The sequence below is a fragment of the Nuphar pumila genome, chromosome 8 (assembly GCF_984573655.1).
Source record: "Nuphar pumila chromosome 8, dmNupPumi1.hap1.1, whole genome shotgun sequence".
NCBI lineage: Eukaryota > Viridiplantae > Streptophyta > Magnoliopsida > Nymphaeales > Nymphaeaceae > Nuphar > Nuphar pumila.
The window spans coordinates 109,713,093-109,730,939 of NC_143256.1; the positions used below are offsets into that span (position 1 = coordinate 109,713,093).

Genomic DNA, 17,847 nt, shown 5'->3' on the forward strand with positions numbered 1-17,847 from the left:
CAAGTTAGATTTGAGAGCGAGATATCACCAAATAAGGATGGCCAAAAATCACATATATAAGACTGCTTTTCGAACTCATGATGGGCAATATGAGTTCTTTGTTATGCCTTTTGGTCTTACAAATGCTTCAACAACATTTCAAATAACCATGAATGATATTTTTAGATCATTCTTGAGAAGATACATTTTGGTTTTTTTACGACATTCTCATCTATAGTAGAAGTTGGGAAGAACATCTACGACATGTCAATGAAGCCTTGAGAATTCTAAAAGAAAACACCTTATATGCAAAAAGGTCTAAATGTGAGTTTGGTTTACCTCAAGTCTTGTACCTTGAACACATTGTCTCAAAGGATGGGGTGATGTCGGATCTCGATAAAATAAAGGATATGAAAGGATGGCTTGTGCCAAAGACCACCAAAATGTTGAAAGATTTTCTCAGACTAACTGGGTATTATAGAAGGTTCATCAAAGGTTATGGAATGATCGTCGCTCCCCTTACACAGTTATTAAAAAAGAATGCTTTTGAATGGAATAAAAAAGTCAACCAAGCATTCACCTTACTTAAAGAAGCCATGGCTAGTACTCCAATATTGTCATTACTGAATTTCTCAAATGAGTTTGTAATTGAAGCTGATGCAAGTGACTATGAAATTGAAGCAGTTCTCCTATAAAATGAATTTCCTTTAGTATTCATGAGCAAGGCTATTGATGTGAGTTTTATGAAAATGATTTTTAAAATAATATTTTTAATAAAAGCAATGTGAAAGTCAGACACCAAATAATAAAAACTGATTCACACTAGTGGTGAAGTCTGGGTCAAACTCAGGGAACAGAAAAAATACTTTATATTTCACAAATAACTAAGCTACTCTTTATTGCCTTGAAAATAAAATCAATTAAATAAATAAATAAACTAAGAGTATTGCCCCTGCAAAGGGCTTAAACAAATAAAAACAAATGATTTTATTACAAACCCAATGAATTAATAATTAAAATCCTAATCTAAAAATAAGAGAAAAAGTCTTCAGTGCTTTGAGTCTTTAGTTCTCTTCCTTCATTATTGGTTTTCATTAGACATGAGGTTTCCCTGAGGGCTCTTTGAGGGGCCTGAAGGGCCTTTTGAGGGGACCTTTTAGAGACCTCAGAGGCTCTTCGAGGGTAGATTTGAGGGTTCACCGCACGTCTAAATGCTTCCCTGCAAAAATAAACAAACAAAACACAAAGATACAATGAAAAACTACAAAAACATTAAGGGTTAGTTTTACAAAAAATCACAAAAATACTTAATAAACTATGGAATAACACTACACTAAAAAAACAAAATAACATAGCTAATTCTATAACTAACTAAGAACTAACATGAATCAACTAACTAACAGACAAATTAGCATAACTAATTAACTAACTAACAAGGAACAAGAAACAAGTTATGGAATTAACTAATGCAAATAACAAGAAATAAACTAAACTAATTAACTACTAAAAGAAAATGTGAACTATAAAACAAACTACATTAATTTAACTTACATGCTATACTAACTGAATTCTAAAAAGGAATTTAATCAACTAGTTAAGCAAGCAATCAACAAATTAACTAATTAACCAAAATCGGCTAATGTAATTCAAATAATTTAAATTAACTAATTAATTTCTAATTAATCTACTGACATAAACTGAACTTAATTAAATTTAATTGATGTAAAAAAATCAGATTTAGCATGAAAGTAAAACTAACTAATTGTTGGAATTTAAATCTACCTAAATCAGCTAATGTAATTTCTAAGGAAAAACGATAATCAATAACTAAATTAAAAATCTAAGTGCTGGGAATATAAATTCTAAACTAATTGCTGAACACAAGAAATAATTCTATTCTAATTTGATGAAAGAAAAATAATAATAATAATAAAGAAAATAATTAACTATCTACTCTACTTTATCGAACAAGCAATCTATTTATTCTACGGTCAAGAAAACTAACAAACATCAATCAATCAATCAAACTAAATTAACATGTTAAAACAACTACTTAAGAGATAAATAACTAACTAACTTGTTAATATCAACCAGAAAATGTCAGCTTTAATTAGTCTAAAAAAGAAAAAAAATAAAGAAAAATGCAAACTATGAAAAACGTTATTCAATAAAAGTGATTCTATTAGGTTATTTCTAATTAAACTAATTCCTAAATTAAACTAATTAACTAGAAGCACAGCAAGAAACATGAATAAAAAAATCAGAAATTAGAATAAACCTACGATTATCTACTTGCACACAATCCAAGAAAATTAATTATTTTATTATTTTCTATATATTTTTCTTTTTCTTTTTCGAAAACAAGAAACAATGATATGATATGTTGAAATTAAATCATACAATATGCCATGAAAATAATGAAAATCTAACTACAATGCATGCTATGAAACTAAACTACGGAGAAAGGGAAAGAAGAAGAATTTGGTTTTTACCTGTGCAGCCGAATGAACTCCGCTCTCTCTCCAACAGAGAGGATGTGAGGAACCGGCGACGACAAGGTTTAAAAGAAAGAGTGAAAAGTATAAGGAGCAAGAAGAAAGAGGTAGGCAACTGGTCGATCGAACAAAGGAAAAGAAAGGAAGAAGGGGAGGCAGAGAAGAGAGAGGGAGGGGGGAGCAAGCTACAGAGGAGGAAAAATGTTTTCCTCTCTCTCAAAAACACTATTTATATTATGAGGATTAGGTTAACATGTTTTTCTCAAAAAACTCTAATATATTTTCAAAATTTTCAAAACAGTGTTTATGAAAAACATGTTTCACAAAGCTACCTCTCCTAAACCAAATAGACTATGACTTAGACACTTCTACACTAATTAAAACACTAATCAAAACGTCCTAAACAAAAGTAAGCATTGAAAAATGCAGAAAAGTATTTAAAAACATGATTTTTCTTTTATTTTTAATTTAAATGCAGTTTCTCAAAAATATCGATAAGACTAGGTTTTTAACAATCATGTATAAACTAATGTGAATAAAATGAAAAAACATATGCATGATCAAATTCTCCCATGCTTATCGTCTGCTAGTCCTCGAGCAAATTGAAGCAAAAAGCAAAAATAACAAATTAACCAAAACAAAAACCTAATTCACTTTCGTAGGAATCACGATTGCATTTAGCGTATGCAACATTCCCTTTAAACCCTTGGGTTACCCTAGTGGACGAGTAAGGTCTCATGAGGGTTTGCAGTGATGTTACCCACAAACATCTCTGTCATGTATGCATAAAGATTTAAATTTCAAAAAGCATTAGGCAACTAAGGAGTTTGTTTTCACAAATATTTCATACCATTACATTTTCAAAACATGATTAGTCTTTTATAGGCCACCACAAAATAAATTTTTTTCTTTCACTTTTCTAAATAGTAGAATCATTTATGCTTTATTCTCAAAAAATAAATGCACGCATGTCATTATTTACTTATCCTCACTCATATGTTTTCTGCACAAGTTTTCTCAATAATTATATTTAAGCAGTGAACTTTTTCTTTTATGCTCTTTCTTTTTTCAAATTTTCAATTTTTTACACTTTTTCTTTTTTTTTTTTTTGAGCACTATATCAAATTTTCAGTTTCCGTGACCCGTGTAACAAGCTTTGGGTCAGTGACTCCCAGGCCAGACGACCTTAGGGCACTAGATACAAAATATCCCTCAAACTTAATTGCTTGAGTCACTAGACATTTCATTTTTATAGTTTATGTATAACTTACTTCTTATCATGTGCAATGTCAATATCTACTATGCTCTCTATAAAGTCTATTTAACGGGCTTTCAGGCCGGTGACTCCCAAACCAGATGGCTTTAGGGCACCAGGTATAAACACCCTTTAAGCTCTACTTGCTCAAACAAAATAGACTACAGATATCAACTTAGACAAAGAAGTAACTACTTAGACAAAGAAGTGACTACATTTGTTATCATTTTCAACATGGAACTCAAACACTTCAACTTGTGTCTGAGCTCAGCTACTAGGGATTACGAAGAGATCAAACAACTAAACGTATGCTCTTTTTTACTTTTGAACTCTTATTTTCAATGTTGTTCATTTGCTTAGTTTTTCAAAAATAACTGTGCATATTCATATTTGTGATTCAAACTAAACTTTAACATGCATCTATCGCCATTTTTTTAAAATCTACATAAAAAACCATGATTTTTCTAGATCAATGTCAGAGTTTTGGCGTTGCTTAAAAATTCTCTAAAAATATTAGATTATGTAAAGCATTCATATAAAGGTCAAACTCATTCCTTAAAAAGCCAAATTTTTATGAGTTGTCATCAATGTGCATGTACAAAGACAAAAAAAAATTGAGTGTGCAAACTACACCCTCCCCCGTGCTTGAATGACATTGTCCTCAGTGGCACTCCCTCATGCTTGTATGAAACTGAGTAAATGTATATGAGAATGAAAATAAATGGGACAAGAGTAGTAAAAGTCACCTTATCCACGCTGTGGAACCTTACCTGATACGGCATGTGAATGGCTCTGTATAGGTTTCACCTGTCTACCTGTTATGCAACTCATAAAAGTATACCAAAAATACAATGCATACATAATCTGGCATCTAACTCATGAAAGAAAAAAACTTTCCAAAAATAGAAAATTAATAGAACTACTAATAGTACATCACAAATATAAGCTACCTCACATAAAGCGCTAGATTTTACGTCCTCAGTCAGACAGATCTCTGGTGATCCTTCATCGTCTATGAGATCAATGGATGTGAAGTCATGCTCAATCAAGGGCTCTGAGAAAAAGAATATCATTTGTGACACTGCGCACTCTGTGCCTATCCTGCAGTGTGTGTCTTCATTCGCGCCGCCTCCTGCAATGCGCCGTTTGCCGCAACTCATCCAACATGTGCAACATCAGGACTTGACTGCATTTTTCCACTGCCGCAGCAAGCTTTCCTGCAGATCTATCACATTCTATTGAGTCTGTGAACCTCCCTCAGACGACACTCTTGTGAGTTGTCTGTTATGAGGCAGAGGATTGTGTTAAGGCTGAATGTAGCCTAGAAGGCAGCAGCCTCCCTTTTAATAAGTGTGTGAAAGGAGTTCAAGTTTATCTTATTTTGATAACTTGTAACCAAGCCAAAGGCTAGACGACCCCCCCCATCCCCCCCCCCCCCCCCCACCCCAATCCTTGTAATAGTGTAGTGTTTTAGTGAAGAACAATTACAAGCACACACTTCATAAGTGACGCTGCAAACAAGATAAAAAAATAGAGAAGAGCTTAGGAAAATAGCTCAATAAGACCAAACTTCTGCGCTAAAAGATTTGAGAGACCTCGATCAAGGTCTTTTGCCTTCTAAAATGGATCCTAAATCTAAGGACCCACTAGATCCTTCCAGGGTGATACCGAATGTCCAAATCCAACAAAACAATCAAATCCAAGATGGATTCATTGAGATGCCGTCCATATACCAACACATGCCCAACTCACATAAGTATGGCAAGATTTTCACAATTCGTGAAAATTTCAAAAAATATCACAAGATTTTCAGTCTCCGTGTCTTAGACAAAGCACAATCTGTTGGGACAAATTTAAAGAGGAGGTAATACAATGCAGACGTTGAGAAAAAAATGACTAGACAACAAGATGGAATGATTCAATAGATTCTCTTTGACAACCATAAAAATTACACTAAATTTTCTCAAGAAACAATATTTCATAACATAGCTATTATATCCTGGGATCTTCCAAATAGATGACTTACAATAGCTGGACAATTCAAGAAACGAAGACTAGTTTTGTGTTTGAAGATCCAAAGCAGATATGGGTGACAAAACTAGAATTAATTTTACACATGGAAAAGAACAAGAATCTGCTGAATGACAAAATTAAAAATAGAAGAGCACAATGGAACTCGGCCACAATTTTCTGCCCTGGACGAACAGCAAGTACATGAATGAGAGGTTGATGCTGCTAATGTGCACACCAGTTGTGGTGATGCAGGCAGCAATGGTGACAGGTGATCATTGAGTAGAAAGCCAGCAGCTCTCAATGGATCCATGCCCAAGTACATCAAAGGGACCCGCACACAAAAAAGAATGCATATTTTACCTGAGAACAAAACCAAAAACTAAATAAAGTGGCAACTGCAACAGAAAATCAATGTCATTCAACTGAAGAAACAATAAACTTTCATGTCAAACAATATATTTTGACAAATACAAATAAAGTTTATGCATGATCATATGTGCTTCACAGACCAAAATGTCAGGAACTGCCAAAGAAGTCTGCACGCATGATGAATAGATATTGCCAAAGGATTAAGCAGTTCTTTACTATATAAAAAGCATGCTGGTAACAGATGCTTAAAGGGGACCGCAAGGGTTTTACCAACCGGAGCCAGCCAATGTGTGGTCAGTGAAGGGGGGGGGGGGGGGAGATGGCTGAAATAGTTTGGCTCAACTTGGACCAAGACCTCAAGTTGAGGATTGTGGATGTAGGTAAGTTGACCCTAGCAAGATACTTGATATGATGATGCTAAGACATAGGGACATGAATCAGTTCGAAGAAGTTCTGTTGGTAACTGTGAGAACTATATGATCTGCAGTGTTCAGTAATCTGTTCAATGAAAGAAACTGGAAAGAGATAAACCTTGTCGCCATTGGTACTGTCATATGGATGAAAGACCGTTACTATAGAGAAGCAACCACATCCAAATACTTTTGCATGACCCAGCCATGAGGAAAAGAAAGTCCAGGCGCTTCCAAATGTAGATTCCAAGCCATGATTCTTGAACAGCCATCTGGCATGCCTTCCATTTGGTTTTCATCTTCAACTACTTGTTCTATAAATGTAGTTGCCTGCAAGAGTTGCTTTGTTAGTAAGTTACACATGTCCTAGCACTTTCCATTTGGCAAGACAGGAAATTGTATATTAGCAGAAAATGCAAAAAAAAAACTTGAATATCGTATTAGGAGACGTGAAACTCACTTGGAAACCCTCCTTGACCGTATCCAGTTGCCTAATGGGCACAGCAGTAGGACGTTGCCACCTTTTAGGGTCCCACAGTATGGTACTGTTAAAGGCAAAGCCAGACATATCAACATGGAACCTACAAAAGGCCTTTCTTCTTAAACTTGTATGCCACCCAATAACTTGACTTCCATTGCAAACAGGTCCCTCTAATACAGCCCTGTTTCCTGATTTCACAAGCATGGCAACAGGCCAAGTTCCAAAACGTCTGCACCCAAGTAAATAGACACATCAAAACTCTCATTAAGAAGGAAAGGAAAAAGAAGAAAAAATCAAGAATTGCTGAAAAACTGTCAACCAGAAGAGCTTGTGATAAAGAAACATGAAGTATGATTATCCCATTTAAGTTTAGTCTGGAGACAATTAAAATATTTTTTTGCAAACGTAAACACCAATGTTTTGTTTCAGTGTATTATAAGATCAAAATGGCAATAGCATTTGGCCAATAGCACATATTATGCAAACAACAAATATAACTAACTACAAGTACTCCGAAGCTTCAGTATGAAGAAAGATTGAATGGAAAAATGAAAAGGGGGAAACAGTAGGTGATTTCCATAAGTATAATATCCTAGTAACACTCTGGTCAAAAGTTTTTGAAAAAAAAAAGAAGGGAAACTTTCCCAAGACCCTAGTTCTGTATTATCTAAAAATGATGACCAACACCAAATATTCAATCAATTATTCTTCTCAACTGCAATAGTGGATTTTGGTCCGAAAAAAGAAGGCAGACTGAACATGGCCAAATCTCCTGAGCTAAAGAAAGATGCATATTACCAAGTTTAACCAATTGCAAGAAAGTTTCTTGCATGATGGTCAAAGGAAGAATAAGCCAGTTTTAATGGTCACTTGGAAGCAGCTCACTGCCTCCTAGAAATTTGAAATTGGAGACATGTAACAATGACCTCCAGAGGAAAATGTGCCAAATAATTAAGATAATGCCAAAAATCTAGGCTTATATACAATTACGAAGGCAAACTTAAGGAATGTTTAAAATCCTTGTCCTGATTGTTCAAACAAAAAGGAAAAATGTACCAAGGGAAGATAAATTCTCTTTGCAGCTATGGCCCCTAGCAGATCTTGTAACACATCAACATCACATAGTGTAATGACAAGAAGCTCCATTACTTCAGGATATGCTATTGCAAGCGGGTTTTATATCAACTAAAATTGACTGCTTACATCAGCACAGGAAATGCCTCCTTATAAGATATTCAAGTGGTTGTCGATCAGAAAATTTCCCAGATAATGTTAATTATATCTAACATGACTAAAAGACATTAGCATCAATCTTTCAGCTCAAATGTGAAGGCATGTGATGCGAGTTTTTGCATGCTTTTTGTATACTGAAAATCTCACCACCTTGTGCTTCAAAATCTGCATATGATTAAGTGTGCATGCCAAAGAAGCTACGGAAGGGAAGTGCAAAACTTTGACACTTGAGCTTTGACAATTTCCTTGAAAGCACCGAAGACAAATTCGGTGGTACCACATTGTCACAAAATGGCATGGATCCCAATGCACTCCATAATAAACTCCAAGAACATAATACATTTGAACAAATACATGAGAACTAAAATGAAACACAGAGTGTGAATGAATATCTTCATTAATAAAGAACATTAAAAATACAAAAGAAAATTATATTTAATGTCCACTACAATACACTCAAATCACACAAAACCCTAAAACTACCCATCATGCTCTCACCTTCCAAAGGCACACATCCACTCATATATATAGACAAAAAAAGAGAAAAGAGAGAGAGATAAAGGAGAGAAGGGGGAGCCTTCTAGCCATTGGAGCTAGTCCAACGGCTAGAATTCTAGCTGTTGGACTAGCCACCAACGGCTAGAATTTAGTCAACCTTGGTTGACTAAGGCTTCGTCAACCAAGGTTGACTATGATATATATATACAAGAAGAAATACATTCATCTTAATACCCCCCCCCCCTCAAACTTACGGTAACTCACTGTAAGCTTGAAATTATAATAAGAAGGAACCCATTACATAAAATGCCTTCATTGATTTCATCAAGTGCTTCCATTTGGTGCTTCTTTAAAGGGTATTCTTATTCTTCAATCATATGCTCCATTGTAAAGGAGATCTTTAGAATCTTTAATATCATCAATTCTTGAAAATTTGCAAATAGAGCTAACAAAATATTCCAACTATATATATATATATAATCATAGGAAGATTTCAAAAGATATTAGCTATATGTTATGGAGAGAGGATGGCCAAGCACGCAAAAAATACAAGTTATAGAAAAATATTTAATAAACCAATTTAACATTTTTTAAAAAAACAATAATTCATTAAGAAAAAATATTAATTTTTCAAACATAATAGTCATAGAGAAAGACTTACTTCAGTAGATAATTTTAAGAAAACCTACTTCTTAATTCACAAGAGAACATAATTGCATATTATCAAAAGGAAGGATGCATGTAGAAAATATCTCAAAGATAAACTCATAAATCATTAATTGCTTTAAATATTCATGAAAACATACATCATTCAAAATCAATACACACATATATCTATCAAAAAACACACTAAGGCATGGACTTTCAAACAATATCAATAACTCACAAAAGAGTTTAACTCATAAAATCCCACAAAGGAGATAAAATTTCTCATAGATAGATTTTCTTTTAAAACATGTTTACACAGCGAAAGATATAAACAAACATAGATCAATTAGAAGCAATATTTGAACACAACTAATGCACATATAAATGAACCATACAATAATTTAGAACCAATGAAAAAATCACTGATTGACCAATTTTAATAGATAATAATGAAAATCCTTATAAGAAATATGAAGAGATTTAAAATCTCATAAATGTCAAGAAATGCTTAGATCAAGGAATCTCCCAATGGAGATACATATCAACAACTCTCAAAGAGTCACAAGCAAAAATGAGAAATATTTCATTAACATATGCTTAGAAAAAGCATCGATTAGATTTATGCAAATCTCGCAAGACAATCAATCATGGAATACATTTAAAATATACTTGATCATGCAATTAAAGCATATTTAATGCAAGACGCATGAAAATATTTCAATAACCATATATCATATAAGAGAAAATGAGTTTAGAAATTTTATAAAGAGATTTAAATATCACAATGAATGATATTAGCAAATCTTAACACTAGTTTGATCACTACAAGCAATCACCTCACTAGACCTCAAATCCTCACAAATCTAGTGTATTAGCTACTAGAATGTTGTGCATAACCACAATGTCACTAAAGGGCTAAAAATCACATAAAAGTGTGAATAATCATCTCTTGTTTACATATAATGACACTCAAAACAAGTGTATCAGCGACTAGAACGAGAGCATAATCATAATGTTATTAATGGGCTAAAAACACACAAAAGTGTGAATAACAAATATCAATTGTCTACGTATAATGACACTAAAAAACAAGTGTATCAGAAACTAGAATGAGAGCATAATTACAATGTCACTAATGGGCTAAAAACACACAAAATTGTGAATAAATATCAATTGTATACATATAGTGACACTCAAAACAAGTGTATCAGTGACTAGAACAAGAGCATAATCATAATGTCACTAATGGACTAAACAAACACACAAATGTGTGAATAAACATCTTTTGTTTACATATAATGACACTTAGATAAGAGGCATAATAGGAGGAAACGCATGAGGTAAGAGACTTTGTAATGAAAACAAACTAATGTCACCAAAAATAATAAGGATATAAAATTTAACAATCTTTTGAAACATGTTTCAGAAATAGATAGTCATCACAGATAAATATAATTATGAGCATCTAACACAATAATAATGGTCAAATAAACAAACGAGTGATAGAATACACTCATAGAACCAGAGATCAAACAACCGTCAGTTAGAGCGGAACTATAAGCCAACAATCAAAACTAATAAAAAAACGAGGTGCACACAACTCACCCCAACAAACATCTCTAGTTCAAACAAAGTCAACATGGATCCAAAGGCTAATGAACTATCAATTAGATTTAAGACATGTGTCATCACGACATTAATAAACTTTGATAATTACAAATTGATAAAATGATTTGAGGTGCACACATAACTCACCTCAATAGCTAACTTTGTTCTAACAACAACAAGGCCAAAAATAAATGACGCATCATATAAAATTTTATAATAGACAAAACTAATGCCATATTAGGGCAATAAATACTCACAGAAATAAATTTCCAAATAAGTAAGTTCATATAAAAGAACCGATTTCAAGAAAACAAGGTTTCAAATCAAATTCAATAAAGATAAAAAAAACTTAGAATGAATATAGTGCAATCATATGCATAACAATATGTCAATTGATGCAATTATATGCAATACACAAAGTCTCATGACTATTTTTCATAAATAATGAACAAGGATCATGCCCAAATTAAGCAATCACCATAGAAGAGATGAAATTTATGAAGTTGGGGGTACCTTTAAAGAGATAATGGAATCATAAATCCACCAATCAAGGAACGCATGCACTAAAGCACATTACATACAACTATCCAATAAAAATCAATAAAGAGACAAGAATAATAGCTTTTAATAAGCTAAATCTAAATCATAAGTCTACCATGAGACAATTGAAGGCAAACATATAAAGATTCATAAAGATCTATAGATAGAAGTTTAATAACATACATAATTATCTCTAATCATGAACCTACATGTCATAAGAAATTTTATCACAATGCAACAAATATAAAATCTTTAAGACGTAGGATATAAAATATCAATGCATAAAAAAGAAACCACTAAGAATTTTAAGAGTATACAAATACCCAAATCAATAAACCACCAATGAGCAAAAGCACATAAAGTCACTACGGGTTAAACGACAAGCATACAAGAGTCTTTCAAAAATAAGTTTTAACAATGCTCAAGAGGAAACATAAAGACAAGAATCTACTAAGAGAAAGATACAATACATAATAGAGAAACACATTTAATATCATTAAAATATGCATTTGAGTACATGATGACAAGTCATGCTTATGCTATTCAATAATAATCATAAAGACTACTTGAGGCATATACCAAGAATTCCTTAATCTAACACAAGTCATTAATTTGAAAATAATCTTAATAAGTCATATAATAATAAAGCAATATTACTTAAACATACATGGAATAACACATTCACATGATGATAGAAAGACCTTATGAGAGCATAGAAAAACATTTATGTTAAAATAGTTCACATAATATATCATTAAAAATTCATGCTTGGTCTCATAATTTAAAAATTATCTAAAAAAACATACAATATATTAAAAATCCCAAAGATAGTCCATGCATACACATAAGTTAAAGGATATTCAAACATGAAATTTAAATTTTTTCAAAATATGAACACATAAGATTATAAGAAACTACATATTTTTACAAAATATAATTTTTCACTAGATATTCATAATCCAAAACATATATTTCATATATCAAAAGACAACAATCTCTAATTCTAATTTCAAAAGAAAAAAAATTAATTTTAATATAACCCTTTTAAAAACCACCTACCATACATATAAAGATAGAAACATAAAGATACAAACCGGAATGCAAAATCTTAAATCCAAACTATTCATAAATACAAATCTTTTCCAAGACCATGATGATTTACTCTGATACCATGTCACGAAATGGCATGGATCCCAATACACTCCATAATAGACTCCAAGAACATAATACATTTGAACAAAAACATAAGAACTAAAATAACACACAGAGTATGAATGAATATCTTCATTAATAAAGAACATTAAAAATACAAAAGAAAATTACTTTTAATCCTCACTACAATACACTCAAATCACACAAACCCTAAAACTACTCATCACTCTTTCACCTTCCAAAGGCACCCACCCACTCATATATATAGACAAAAGAAGAGAGAAAATAGAGAGATAAAGGAGAGAAAGAGGAGCCTTCTAGTGGTTGGAGCAAGTCCAATGACTAGAATTCTAGTCATTGGACTAGCCTCCAATGGTTAGAATTTAGTCAACCTTGGTTAACTAAGGCTTAGTCAACCAAGGTTGACTAAGATATAATATATATATATATATAACTATATATATTATATATAAATAAAAATATATATACATATTATATATAATATATATGAAGATATATATTATACATAAGAATATATATACATACGTATATATACAAGGAAAAATACATCTATCTTAACACCACATATGTATTAATCAGATACAGGTCCAGACTTTCAACAATTATTATGGACCATTACAAGTGATATAAACAATATTCAATTTAATTCATTTCAGCAGACAATTTATAGTAACTAATATTGTGCCTCCTAGAGATCTTTGTCACAAACACAATTCACCTATCTTGTGTATCCATGTTGACACAACACCTAGACACACCATGACACTTTATGGACACAGTTAAACTTGAAACTGGTGTAAAAATATAATGTATATATATATATATATATATATATATATATATATATATATATATATATCAGGGGTATTTTGGTCTTGTAATAAATACAGTCAAGTAGGGGCTGTATAGTCTTTTTGTTTTATTTATTTTTCTGCTTTTTATTGAGTCTTAGTCAACATGACTGTTGGGGGCAGTCCAACGACTCCCTTCCTTCCTTGAATGGCTCTATAGACAAAGTCATTCTCTTGTATTAATTTATGCTTTTACAAGCACATTTGAAGTGATATACAGATTTATATTTTACATTGTCTCTTGTGAGATTGTAATATTGAGATTGTGTCCTTTGTAAGATTATATTTGTCCCAATAGTGGTCCTTGTGTGTTTATGATCACTTAGCCCTTAATGGCATTCTATAGTGATTGTTATTCACTTCATTTAATGGTATCAGAGCATTTACTTTTTTTTGTAATGAAATAACATACATACAAAGTGCACATGCACAAGTCCATCAAGGGACCACAAGGTGTCAACCTAGGCAATACAAAGAGCCACTAAGGGCAATACCATGCATTAAGGCACAAAAACAAGATTAAAAATAAATAATATTTTATTCATAATATACTTATAAAATGTGTTAGAATGCTTTAGAAGAGCATTAAAGAACAAGAGGGGGGTTCACCCCTATTTATACATAAGATGTAACGACCCCAACTCATACCCCTTGAAAATGCGATTTTTTTTTTTAAACCATTGTGAAAGTCTTCCCAGAAACCCAAGGCCTTTACAGTTCCACTCCCAATTGGATAAAACAACCAACCACAATAGAGCTTACACTTATCATCCCAACCGATAGCAACTCATTATTTATTAATCATAAAAGAAAGAGTATCTAACAATAATTGCAACAGACATATCAGAGTTATTTTAATGACATAAAAGTAAATAAAGAAAAAGACTGAGTCATGTTGTCCCTCTATGAACTGTCCAGCAAAAGTGTGACACTCGTAGCTATACCAGAAACTAGTCGCTTCACCGGTCTTCTGCGACGGCGAAAAACCACAAATAGAGGGTGTTAGAAATCCGAAGAATTCTGCATATGAATCCCTCTAATGAAATAAATGAGTATAAAGAACACAGATAAGATTTCCTGCAATAGTTCAGAGGAATGCAATTATGACAATTACATAATTCAATTTAACATTCATGCAACAAAGAGCATTTATTAAGCATGAAAGAACATTAATCAATAACAGAGATCACAATTTAAGTAAGCAAGACATTTAACATGCATTAGAACTTAAACTTACCAACATGTAATAATTAAGGGAACAGGTAAAATGCGCATGATCTAATGCATAGCAGAAATATGCATGATTTATGTGCAATGCATGAACACTTTATTTTCTTCCCTTAAAGTTTTCCTTTCTATATACATGCCCTATTAAATGCACACAATTTAAGTTCCTCTTTTTAATTACCATTGCTCGCGGATACACCAAACAGATAAAATTTCCTGAGGTCAAGTAGGGTTTCTAGGGTAACTTAACAGACAAGTTGTATTTTATTTACTTGGTTCAAAATTTAGCCCTCGACCAAATCACCTTCGAAAAATTAGACCTCCACATCTAATATTGGGATACTAAGAACCTCCACATCCAATAGTGTTACTTTATTGGTATACCAAAACAACAGTTGTATCGAACACACCTCCCCAAGGTCAAGTGGCGGACTCTCTAAAACCGTGTTCAGGAGAAAGAACCTCAATATCGGGTTCATGGGTAAACATTAGTGCACACAGAGTCTTTTTTGTATCCTCGTGGTCCCCCAAAACCAAATCTCTAAGATTCTCATTCTTCCGATGAGAGATCTCAGAACATACATTACACTGTTCTTATTTATTATCTTTTTATTAAAAGCCAAATATTGAGTTTTGCAAATCAGTATGCAAAAGCAAAGGCAAAAGCTCGCATCTACCCCTGCGATAACCATCATGGGACTCCCGCTCGTGAAAACACATAAAACAGTGCAATATAAAGCAATCAAAACAAATGTGATTTTTGTGATGCATTTAAAATACATAACGAAAGAGCAAACCAAAGCTCGAGGCCCACCAGGCTCATGCTGATTCATTTCAAACATCAATGCATCGTATGCAAAAATCATAACAATATGCAATGATACCAACATGATTCCAAATACACATTCATTCATACCAATTTAACAACATGCATGAGCTACCACAGTCATATGCATGTGTTCACCATCCATGTGAAATTGTTTTCATGTAATCACTTAACACACATGCATTCATTCATGATTCATAAGTACATGAGAACATTTATGCAGGATTGTACATGTTAAACACACATCGATTTCATGTATGCACGTGCACTTAAAACCAATCCATAAATGCACGATAATTAAACATATCCCATAAATGTAAGCAGATGAAACTTTTCATTCATAACATGTGTTAACATCCACACATGATCATAACCCGGATCTAAAAATTGAATTTCAGGGTTACACACATTCATATCATGTATGCACCTGTACCAAAACAAACTTTGCAATAACATGTTAACAGACATGCATTCATATCCAACATACTAAATTCAAATTAAAGCATAAGAACTCCGGTCATCAGATTAAGTCCACCATACTTAGCAAAAATTATGAAAAATAATCACATGACTAGGCAAGCCTCCACTAAAGAAACATATAGTAATTATTTCTAGGATTATGCGTACATGTAGTTAAAAATTAGGGGCTCAAATATGCAAGTTTAAACATATGTTCATATTCACATATGACTGTCAAACAATTAAGCTATATGTGCATGATCAAAAATCTAACGTGAACTTTAAACCTATTTGTACATACCTATTCAACAATGCCTATTCATCCAATGCTTTCAATAAGCATGCCATTACATATATGTTTTCTGAAAAATATATGCATATAACATTATTTCCACGCCTATATGCATGCATATACATAGCCCATATCAAAATCCACCATTGGAAATCGATATTTAGCATAGGGGTCCCTCATAGGACCACTCATTTCATGAATAAAAATTATGTTATACATGGACAAAATTTTTACTTCATGAAAAAAAAAGGTAAAAATACGCAAAAATTCAGCCATGAAGGACGATCCATGGATTATCCTCCATGCGTTCAAAGGAAAACATGCACATGCCACATACATGTTTTTCCCATAGATTCCATCCAAGATATTACATGAAATCGAACCGGCATTCGATTTCTCACTTATTTTCAAAAGAGGAGACCCGTACCTCAAAATTGACGCGGGGGCGAACGTGCTCTGTCGCGCCAGCTGCGAAAAAGGTAATCAAGTAACCATTTGAAAGAAAACTGGAGGGGCGGGCGGACTCATCTGCGAGCCGGACCCAACCTAGCATTCATTAAGGGAGGCAGAGGCATGAAATGATAGAGGCAGGGAGCCCAACCCCCTGTCTCTTGGAACAGCAGCAGGGGGCACCAAACAAACTATAACTGATTTAATGAGCCCCTCACAGATACACAGTCTGGATTAGTTCATACTATCACATGCATGGCTTAAGCAAACGGCTACTGGCAAGATCGACCAGGCAGCATCCCTTGCAAACGTCGTAGTACTGGCCTAAAGGCCAAGCCACTGCGAAGCGTCATACGCCGATACAGACATTGAAAATGTCACTGCAGGTAGGAGAGCTACTATGACTCCCTACCTGAGCCAACACCTACCGAACATTCGAAAGCCTACATAGCAGCAAGGGGACCAATAACAATAGCACACTACAGCATGCTGCAGTGTGGCCTGACAAACCGCATGTCCAAGCCATCTGGCAATAGGCACAAAGAGCTCTGCCAGCAATGGGTAGAGACACGATTCTATTGCGGCAAAGAGGAAAGCAAACACAAAGACCCGAAAAGCACCAACCGTGCACACAGACATGTGCACGGTGGACATGCAGAGAAGCCAAGTACCCAGGCACCTCGTGGCAACATAGTACAACACAGCCACGACGACGTCGGGCATCGAAGCCAACACCACCTATGCGTTGTTAAAACTGCTTGGGTTGGCAGTTCTATCGTGAATACCGAGAAGGAGGAGTGGAGAAGAGAGGAGAGAGGAGAGGGGATTTCCTTGGAATCGGCAGCCACTTCTTTTTTTGTGTGCTGCACTAAACATCATTAGTATAAAATAGGTTTACAATAATATTTTACAATGGCAAGATTGCCCCTGGTTAGTAATGTATAATACATTATAATGTAGCAACCACGTGAACCTATTCTATATGGATATGGATCCAGTACTGGATCCATATCTGATCTATATTCTAATACCCTCCCTCA

At 33.6% G+C, this 17,847-nt stretch overlaps 1 protein-coding gene across 2 annotated transcripts in view; it reads right to left on the minus strand.

The window, feature by feature from the left end:
• Positions 1 to 1,073: 1,073 nt before the first annotated feature.
• The window catches only part of LOC149830189 (putative beta-1,4-xylosyltransferase IRX9H), a 77,140-nt gene continuing 60,366 nt past the window's right edge, over positions 1,074 to 17,847 (minus strand). Inside the window, exons 3-5 of one of the 2 annotated variants that reach the window (XM_090016373.1) lie at positions 6,982 to 7,231; positions 6,643 to 6,851; positions 1,074 to 1,198 (exon numbers count right to left, since the gene is read on the minus strand). In XM_090016373.1, coding sequence (XP_089872499.1) covers positions 6,684 to 6,851; positions 6,982 to 7,231 — 418 coding nt within the window. In that variant the 3' untranslated portion in view covers positions 1,074 to 1,198; positions 6,643 to 6,683. Of the gene's footprint in view, positions 1,199 to 5,687; positions 6,103 to 6,642; positions 6,852 to 6,981; positions 7,232 to 17,847 lie in introns of those variants that run through there. The other variant, XM_090016374.1, reaches the window with a different exon arrangement.